The following is a 10929-nucleotide window of genomic DNA, read 5'->3' as shown; positions in this document are numbered from 1 at the left end:
AGGTGCCCACCACCACGCCCAGCTTATTTTTTTGGTATTTTTAGTAGAGACGGGGTTTCACTATGTTGGCCAGGCTGGTCTCGAACTCCTAACCTCATGATCCACCCACCTCGAGCTCCCAAAGTGCTGGGATAACAGGCATGAGCCACCGTGCCTGGCCAGGACTTCTTTACACCAATTTCTTTTTCTAAATTCAGTTCTTTTCTGGCAACATGATACAGGTGGGGAAATGATAGAAACATGGAGATACAGGCACCAAATAATGAAAGAAAACATTTCTATACATAAAACATTTATACCTGTTTTCATTTTTTTACATTAAGATGTAAACATCCTCTTATTCAAAATAGCCAGTGAAAAAACAAAAACAAAGTAAGCCTTTAAAAATAGTTGGTGAGGAGTTTTCAAGTGTTCTTGCTGAATGTATGTGAATACCAAACATTGTAACTGGTCAATTCAATGACAAGCAGGTAGTTCCTCAACCAAACCAGTGTGAGCTATGTCAATACAGAGCCAAATCTCAATTAACCAGAATCTCCAACTTCCCTATTTACAAGAAAACTCTGTTTTAACCTTAGTTTAGAAAACCTTTTTTTTTGAGACAGAGTTTCGCTCTGTTGGCCAGGCTGGAGTGCAGTGGCATGATCTTGGCTCGCTGCAACCTCTACCTCCTGGGTTCAAGCGATTCTCCTGCCTCAGCCTCCCAAGTAGCTGGGACTAAAGGGATGCGCCACCGTGCCCAGTTAATTTTTGTATTTTTAGTAGAGATGAGGTTTCACCATGTTGGCCGGGCTGGTTCTCAAACTCCCAGACTCCTGTGATCTGCCTGCCTCAGCCTCCCAGCGTGCTGGGATTACAGGCGTGAGCCACCGTGCCTGACTTGAAAACCTTTCTAAATTGAACCACTTCACTTTCCTGGCTACAAAATGCCCAACACAATTCAATGGTGTTCTGATGATTCAGGATATTGTGATGCCTTGGGGTATCTCTCAGAATATGCATAGTTTTGTTAGAGCAGAAAACTGGGGCAAACTATAGTTTCCTGTTTTACATGAATCCCTGATATCATAAGCTTACTGTCTTCTTTTACCTCATTCTCCTAAAAGGAGGGTGCAGACTAAGGTTCTAGTTAAGCAAGATTTTACAGTACTAGACATATCCACAAATACTGGTTCACGCAAACAAGACAGTTCACTAACTTTACCCTCTGGACTATTTCTTCTACTTAATAAATATGCCCAGTAACAACAATTACAATGTAATGGGATCTGTTTTTCTGGATGATATCCAATTTCAGCATCCTTTAAATTCCTTGTTTGAAATATTTTCTTTAAAAAACAAAGGAAAATCACTCATGAAGATGACTTCCAAAACCATGAGAGTTATAGATTTTGCTAATGGAATCAAACTGTGCTTCCTATATTATTAATTCATAACTGCTTAAACAATCTTTAGAACGTTATCAAAAAGCAAGTAAGTTATCTCAGATACTAGGGGCTTAATTCCTCAAAGCCATAAAATAATGAGTTGCTAGGAAAGCTACCTTCTGATTCTTAGTACAGTCAAGCATTTCCATAGTGCAGGACCCACGCCACTGGTGGCACACAAGATGTCTTTAAGTGGTGCACAACACAGAATAATGCTGAATCACAGTGAGAATGTCATTCCCTTTACAGTTTCCTTTCATCCTCTGACTATTCCAGAGACAGTGCCTCATGCTGGTGCTGGTAACATCTCCCTCACTGCCACAAAGAGCGAGCCTAAGATTCGGAGCCTTTCTAGGCATTAGTTTCTAGCCAGAACTGAAAAACATTCTTTGTGTTCGTCTTATTTATTTTGTGGTTACCTTTTATTTACGGCAAACTGATACTGGTTTTCCACTTGTAGCAGGATTCGTTTTTTAAAAAAACTTCAAAATTTAAAAGATAAATATTAAGAAAATAATACAAGTAGTACTCAAGAGACTGAAGTTTGGGAAACAACGGCTATAGTCTAATGAGTCATAGTTTTTAGACGTGATTTCAAAAGAAACAATAAACGTGGATTAGAAAGGAAACATCCATTACTGTATTTTCAATACTTGTGATGTTCCAGAGACGAGCTCATCACAGCCTTCTTCTACATCAGGTGATTTCCAGAGTTAAGATTCAAGCAAAAATATAAAAGTAAAAAGAACCAATTTCACACCATCTTGGACTTTATAAACTCTTAGTACCATAAATGTGCAAATCTGATGTCTATATTGATACCAGATAAATATCAAAATATTTCAAAGCAAAGAAAATATTTGCACATTGCAACAATGTAAAATCTGCTATTTATCACAGTCATTTATTTAAAACATAAACTTTCCAATTTCTGCAGCTTTTTATTTGGTCTACACTAATGCCTCACAAAGGCAAACTCAGATTGTAGAGTTCCTCCTGCCTGGTCCTCAGAGCAATACCACATCTATTTTCTGAACTCTTCAGGAAGGATTCAGGACGGCTGGCCAATGGCATACGACTGTTCTTCCACTGTTACAGCCTTGAAGAGAGAAATCTTCTCCTCTGAATGATAACCTCATGGCCAACATTCTTCTGAGAGGACTTTTCCTAGAAGGTCTTCCATGCTCACAGGCACGCCATGCTGATTTTAAAAAAGGAAAGTTGGAGAGAAAGAAAGCAGAGCTTCTCCTCTGTGGGGAACAGCTTCTTCATCACAGTGGCAGTTATGATATGTTCCCTCCTTTTCCCCCTGAAGCCAAGGCAATAGATCTGAAGGATGGTGTCAGACATCATAATCGGGAGCCTTGCCCTGGGCTTGCCTTAGCCAGATCTGTAGTGTAACAAATGCTCCCACAGTCACATGAAAGAAAAGCTGCCAGAGGTTGCGCAGTTCATAGAGATACATGTTGCATAGACAGATTAAGCCAAAAGTCAAAAAAGATTTGACATTCCTCCAGCCGGTGTAGTAGACAAGTAAATAACACTGTTCAAAATATAAAAATGAAAGACGATTAGGGTTACAGGAAAAGAAAGAAGTATTTCTAATATAAAATTATAACCGTCCAGAGAGTAAAATATAAGAATGGATAAGGTTATTTTTTTATCTAGGGATAACATAATGTAGCATATATCTAAGACATTCAGCTATGAAAGTTCCACCGTTTGAAAGGGACATAGACTTTTCCTCTTATGTTTTTCATTTTTCAGAAGAAAAGCATTTTGTACCATATTTTAAATGGAAGTGCAATGGAATGACTCCCTTGTAAACAGGCTGGGCAAATTCCCCATGGTGACAGGCAACTAAGAAGCATTCCCAGGGTCTGCAGCGGTTCCATTCTCACCCAGGAAAATACAAAAAGTGCATACAAGCTATTCTACAAAATGGACTCTTATATAACCCGAGTCTGAGTATTAATGAAATCCACAACATTTTACTAGTACCCCAGTGAATACAAGGAACTATCCTAGGTACAGCATCTGACTGAACATTTGAGGGAGAATTCACTCAACAAATATTTACTGAGGGCCTGCTACAAGTCAGGCATTGTTCTTCAGTTGTGAGTAAAACAAAGCCCTTGCTCATATAGATATTACATTTTAATGGAGAAAAATTATAGATGTATTTAAAATATGTAATATCAAATAGTTATGTCTTGAAAAAGAGATAGCAGGAAAAAGGGATAGAGAATGAGAAGAATGATAGTGGGTGCTATTTTAGATGAAACAGTAAAGAAAGTACTCCCCCTCACCGCCCCTGCTTATCCTCACATTCACCCTCCACTGCTTTATTTTTCTCCACAACATACTATAAACATACTTGAGAAATGTGCTTATTTTATTTGTCATCCACAGGCTTTCAATAGAATCTATGTTTCACGAGGGGTGAGATTTTTTACTGTTATTTCCTCATTTATCTCCAGTGCCCAGAACGGTGCCTGGGACACAGTAAGTGCTCAATGTGTTGAGTGAATAAACTGTTTTCTAGGAGATGTCTAAAACTCACAACCTGGTAAGTGTGGGAATCACAAAGTCTAAGGAGAGAGGCCCAGGTCTCTCTGGGGAACTGTATCCAGGCTTCAGAATGGGAAGGACATTCCAGTGTCTGTTATAATGCAGAAAGAATGTGGAAATGTTCTGTTAAATATGTTTAGTTCTTATATAAATTTGGACTGTTTACTTAAGAAGAAGACTGCTATCCAAGCAAAATGAATTGGAAGTACTTATCAGTGATTTTCATCATGTAAGATTGAAGAAATAGAAAAAAATAGCTTTTTCTTTTGAAATAATTTTAGACTTATAGATGCAAAAATAGTTCCTGTATACTCTTCACCCTGTTCCCAGTTATCCTCTTATTTAATCATAGTATAATCATCATGTAATTATCATGTAATCATAGTATCCTCATCAAACCAGGAAATGAACATTGATTCAATACTCTTAGCTAATCTACAGACTTTATTCAGATTTTGCCAACTGTTCACTAGATTTCTGGTCCAGAATCTAATCTGGGATTCTGTATTGCATTAGTTGTCATGTCTATTCCAATCTGTAACAGCTCCTCCATCTTTTTTAAACAAAAAAAAATTTCATGTCCTTGACAGTCTTGAAGAGCAGTAATCAGTTATGTTGTAGGAATGTTCCTCAACTTGGGTGTGTCTGATGTTTTGTCAAGATTGAAATGAGGTTATACAATTTTGGCAAGAATATCGCAGAGGTGATATGCAATACATGTTACTACATGTTAAATTAGATCACTTCATAAGGTGGTATCTATTCCCTTTGCAATTATTGTATTTGGGGCAGGGAGTTGAGATTATGTGAATATCTTATCTCATTATACTTTTGCCCACTAATTTTAGTATCCATTAATGATTCTTGCCTGCAACAATGATTACTGTGGTGTTCGCTTAATGGTGATTTTATATTTCCAGTTTTTATCTATACTTATTGCTTGGAATGCTACTGTGAAAATGAGCTAGCTTTTCCAGTAATTAAAAAAAAAAAAATATGTGTGTGTGTGTGTGTGTGTATATATATATTTAATTCATGGTTTTCCAGGGCTTTTTAAAATAATGGGTCTCTACCCCACATATTACTTATTACAAAGGAGAAAAAGATATATTTGCAATGGGGATCTGGTAGACACCATCTTAACCAAATGATAAAACTTATCACGTTTCCTGACTGAAGCAACAAGAGATATTCAACCCATATAGCACTGTTGCCAGAATATTTCACCTTAATCTAATCACGAGGAACAGAGACTAATCCAGATTGTGGGTCATTCTGTATGGTACTTGCCTGAACTCTTAGAAAAGTCAGTGTTATGAAAGACAAAACCAAAATAAAACTGAACAACAACAAAAAGGCTGGGAGACTGTATCACAGACCAAAAACTACACGACAATCAAATGAAATGCATAATCCTGGATCGGGGAAATATAACCATAGAAAACATTTTGGAGACAACTGAAATAATCTGAATAGGAATCCTATATTAGATAACATTGTATCAATGTTAAATTCTTAGATGTGATATGAAGTCCTGGCTATGTAGAAAGATGTCTGTGTTCTGAGAAGATACATCATGAAGTATTTTAAGGTAAAAAATATCATGTCTGTATCTTACTTTAAAAACAACTGCTCAGGGACTTCTGTTTCTGGGAAGATGGAGCAGACACACTTTTCCCTATTTCTCCCACTGAGTATAAATAAAAACACTGGACATTATATGTAAAACAAGCATAACAAGACTGAACTGTGGAGGAAAAGCAGACAAATAAAGGATCTTGAGATCCAAGAATGACACAGTGGTAGGTTCTCTGAGTTTTCTTTTTTGCTTCATATATCCCAGACTTGAAGCTGAAGAAGCTGGCAACTAGAAATGCCAATGCATGCATATCAAAACAACCAACCAACAACAACAAAAAACCCTCAGTAACTCAGTAAGATCTTGCTCTCTCTGGTAAAAGACTAGGAAAGAGGCACCTTAACAAGACAGAAAACTTTTAAACAGTAACTATTATACTCTAGCCAAACATCACACAAAAAAGCCCGTGACCCACCCATACCCACACCATCAAATGTTGAGAGCCTAGAACATTGTAAGCAGATGTTCTAACCCTTCAGCATGGCTTCAGAGAAGGCAGGTAGAAGCCAGGACTTTCATTCTCACTAGATGGCAATGAATCCCTCCTCTACCCTCTTATTGTGGTATCAGTGGAGAACACGTGGGACTCTGGACATCCATCTTCACTTGACAGTAATAAGATAATTCATTTCTCATCAGTAACAAGACGGTGGGATTCTTATCGGAAACCACAGAGGCCAGAAAAAAAGTAGAACATTTCTCAAGGGCTGAAAGAAAAAAATGCTGCCAAATTCAGAATTCTGTATTCAACAAAAATATCCTTTAGGAATAAAGGGAAAATAAAAACATTTATCAGATGAAAGATTAAGATAATTTGTTGCTAGCAGATCTACCGTAAAAGAATGGTTAGAGGAAGCTCTCTAAATAGAAAGAAAACAATAAGATGGAATCTTGAAATGTGGGGAGAGAAAAAAGGACATGGTATGCAAAAACATGGGTAAATACAATAGGCTTTCATTTTCCTCTTGAGTTTTCCAAATTATGTTTGATAGTTAAAACAAAAATCATTATAACACTGGCTGATGTGGTTCTAAATATATGTGGAGGAAATATCTGAGCCAATTATAAATAGGGGAGAGCCAAAACACATCTAGGGAGATAAGGTGTCTTGAACTAGTAAAATGTTGACACCAGAAGACCATAAAGAGTTAAGTATGTATCACATGATGCCTACAGCAATCATTTAAAAAGCTACACAAATAGATATACTAAAAAATACCACAGACAAACTGAAATGGAATTCTTTTAAAATGTTAAAGTAATCCACAGGAAAATAAAGAAAAAAAAAAGAAAAATGAAAAAAACAAAACAAAAAATAAGCCCTAACATATCCATAATTACATTAACTATAAATGACTTAAGTACAGCAATGAAAAGACACAGATTGGCAGGGTGGATTAAAAAACATGAATCAACTCTATGCTGTCTGTCAGAAACTCTCTTTAAATAACATAGGAAAGTTAAAAGTAAAGGATGGAAAAGGATATATCACATAAACAGTAATCAAAAGAAAGCAAAAGTGTCTATATTGATACCAGATAAATATCAAAATATTTCAAAGCAAAGAAAATAACCAGGGACAGACAGGAACATATATAATGATAAATGGGCCCATCCACCAAGAAGACACAGCAATCCTAAATGTGTACGAACAAAACAACATAGCTACAAAATACATGAAGCAATAGAACTGAAGTACAAAATGGAAAAATCTATAATCCAATACTCGTTTCTAGCCAACTGGTATAACACTAGACAGAAAATCAGCAAGAATATAGAACTTGACAATACCAAGCAACACGATCTAAACATTTACAGAACACACTCACCCAATAACAGCAGAATACACATTCTGTTCAAGTGGCTATGGAACATATAACAAGACAGACCATACTTTGGGGCCATAAAAGAAACCTCAACAAATTTAAAAGAAGTGAAATCACACAATGTGTGTTCTCTGATCACAATGGGATCAAACTAGAAATCAGTCATGGTAAGATAACAAGAAAATCTTCAAACATTTAGAAGTGAAACGATGCAATTCTAAATAATCCACAGGTCAAAGAGGAAGCCTTAAGGAAATTTTAAAAATTATTAAGAGAAAATGAAAATAAAACATACCAAATTTATGGAATACAGCTAAAGAAGTGCTAAGATGGAAATCTTTAGGAGTTAGTGCATACATTATAAAAAAGAAAATTCTCAAACCAATCATGTAAGCGCCTACTTCAAGAACCTAGAAAAAGAACAAAATAAATGCAAAGCAGGCATATGGAAGAAAATAGTAAAGATAAAAGCAGAAATCAATAAAATTGAAACCAGAAAAACAGCAGGAAAAAACAAACAAAGATCTGGCTCATGAAAAGATCAATAAAATTAACAAGTAAGACTGACAAAGAAAAAGAGAGAACATGCAAATTACCATTATCAGGAATGAAACAGGGGATATCACTACAGACCCTGCAGACATCAAAAGGCCAATAAGAGAATACTACAACCAACACTAAACACATAAATTTGATAACTTAGATAACATGGACCATTTCCTCAAAAAACACAAACTACCATAAATTCACTCAACACGAAACATAATTTGAATAGTTCTATAACTACTAAGAAAATTTATGACGAGTTATACTGCTACAGTAATCAACACTATGTTGTGGTACTGGTGGAAGGACAGACAAAAAAATCAATGCAACAAAATACAGAACCCGGAAATAATCTCACACAAGTATGTCCAGCTGTTTTTTTATGAAGGTGCAAAAGCAATTTAATGGAGGAAAAAAAATTGCCTTTGCCATAGATGGTGCTGGAACAATATAGACAAAGGAACCTTGGTTTAAGCTATCTAACTCTCACATCTCATACAAAAATTAACTCAAAATGGATCACAAATGTAAAATATAAAACTGTAATAAAAGGTCTAGAAAAAACACAGTAGAGAAACTAAGGGTAGGCAAAGAGCTCTTAGACTTGACCACCACAAGCATGACCAATAAAAGGAAATTTGATCAACTGAACTTTATCAAAATTAAAAACTTTTGTTCTGTGAAGAACCCTGTTAAGAGGATGAAAAGACAAGATACAGACTGATCTGAAACTATTTTTTTTAAAACATAGACTGGGAAAGGATATCTGCACACTTCCTTTCTGACAAAGGATTAGTATCTAGAATATACAGCTGTCCCTCAGTATCCATAGGTTTCAGGACCTCCCTCAGATATCAACATTTGTGGATGGTTGTCTCTGATATAAAATGGCACAATATTTGCATTTAACCCTTATGCACATCCTATTGTATACTTTAAATAATCTCTAGATTACTTATAATACCTAATACAATGTAAATGCTATTATACTATATTCTTTAGGGAATGACAAAAAATAAAAGTCTGTACATGTTTAGTATGGATGCAATATTTTTCCAAGTATTTTCAATTCATGGTTGGTTTAATCCACGAACGCAGAACCCACAAATATAAAGGGTCAATTGTATGAAAAACTCTAAGAAAAACAGTGAAAAAACAAAGAATCCAATTAGAAAACAAGCAAGGCCGGGCACGGTGGCTCACGCCTATAATCCTAGCACTTTGGGAGGCTGAGGTGGGTGGATCACCTGAGATTAGGAGTTCAAGACCAGCCTGGTCAACATGGTGAAATCCCATCTCTACAAAAAAAAACCCAAAAAACAAAAAACAAAAATTAGCTGGGCATGATGGTGGGTGCCTGTAATCCTAGCTATTCAGGAAGCTAAGGCAGAAGAATCGCTTAAACCTGGGAGGTAGAGGTTGCAGTGAGCCGAGAACATGCCATTGCACTTCAGCCTGGGTGACAGAGCGAGACTGTCTCAAAAAAAAAAAAAAAAAAAAATCAAAAGATGTAGACATTTCACTGAAGATAATATACACATGAGAAACACATGAAACAATGTTTAGCATCATTAGCTAATGATGTTAAACAATGCAAGTTAAAACCACAATGAGCTATCTCCACACAAGAGTGGCTAAAATAAAAAATAGTGACAATACCAAATGTTGGTGAGGATGCAGAGAAACTAGATCACTCACACATTGCTGGAGGGAATGTAAAATGGTACAGTTACTCTGGAAAACAGTTTTTCAGTTTCTTAATAAAACTACCACATAACCTGTCAATTGTACTCCTAGGCATTTATCCCAAAGAAGTGAAGACTTATGTCTGCACAAAAACCTGCACATAAATGTCTATAGCAGCTTTATAATAGCCAACATTTTAAAACAACTCAGATATCCTTCAATAAGTAAATGAAGCTGGATGTTGTGGCTCACACCTGTAACCCTAGAGCTTTGTGGGGGCTGAGGTGGGAGGATTGCTTAAGGCCAGGAGTCCAAGACCAGCCTGGGCAACATCGCAAGACCCCATCTCTACAAAAACAAATTAGAGAATTAGCTGGGTGTGGTGGCACACACCTATAGTCCTATCTATTCAGGAGTTTGAGCCCAGTTCAAAGCGGCAGTGAGGCTATGATTGCACTACTGCACTCTAGCCTAGGTGACAGAGCAAGACCCTGTCTTTAAAAAAAAAAAAAAGGAACAAATCATTGATACATACCATGGAATACTACTCAGCAATAAAAAGCAACAAATAATTGATTATGCAACAACTTGGCTCAATCTCCAGAGAATTACGCTGAGTAAAAAAAATGCCTATCTGGCTCATGTCTGTAATCCCAGCACTTTGGGAGGCTGAGGTAGGCAGATCACAAGGTCAGAAGTTCAAGACCAGCCTGACCAACATGGTGAAACCCCATCGCTACTAGAAATACAAAAATTAGCCAAGCATGGTGGCACACACCTGTAATCCCAGCTACTCAGGATGCTGAGGCAGGAGAACTGCTTGAACCCAGGAGGCGGAGGTTGCAGTGAGCCAAGATTGTGCCACTGCACTCCAGCTTGGGTGACAGAGCAAGACTCCATCCCCCAAATAAACAAATAAACAAACAACAACAACAACAAAATGCCTATCACAAAAGGTTACTGTTACGGACTAAATGTTTGTGTCTTCTCTAAATTCAAATGTTGAAGCCCTTAATCCCTAATGTGATGGTATTAGGAGCTGGGGCCTTTGGGAGGTAATTAGGTTTAGACAAAGTCATGAGGGCGGAACCCCCATAATGGAATCAATGACCATGTAAGAGGAGGAAGAGATTTCAGCACTTTCTCTGTGTGAGAATATACTAAGAAGGCAGCCTTCTGCAAGCCAGGAAAAGGGCCCTCAGCAAGAACGTGATCTGCCAGCATCTGGAACTTG

The 10929-nt window shown here is 36.9% G+C and overlaps 1 protein-coding gene across 2 annotated transcripts in view; it reads right to left on the bottom strand.

Annotated features, from left to right (window-relative positions):
* Positions 1-279: 279 nt before the first annotated feature.
* The window catches only part of SEC22A (SEC22 homolog A, vesicle trafficking protein), a 75226-nt gene continuing 64576 nt past the window's right edge, over positions 280-10929 (bottom strand). For both annotated transcript variants that reach the window (XM_023214831.2, XM_023214842.2), the window contains exon 8: positions 280-2970. In XM_023214831.2, coding sequence (XP_023070599.2) covers positions 2770-2970 — 201 coding nt within the window. In that variant the 3' untranslated portion in view covers positions 280-2769. The remainder of the gene's footprint in view (positions 2971-10929) is intronic.

The sequence above is a fragment of the Piliocolobus tephrosceles genome, chromosome 2, assembly GCF_002776525.5.
Source record: "Piliocolobus tephrosceles isolate RC106 chromosome 2, ASM277652v3, whole genome shotgun sequence".
NCBI classification, from domain to species: Eukaryota; Metazoa; Chordata; class Mammalia; order Primates; family Cercopithecidae; genus Piliocolobus; species Piliocolobus tephrosceles.
This window is presented reverse-complemented; position numbering and strand designations above follow the sequence as displayed.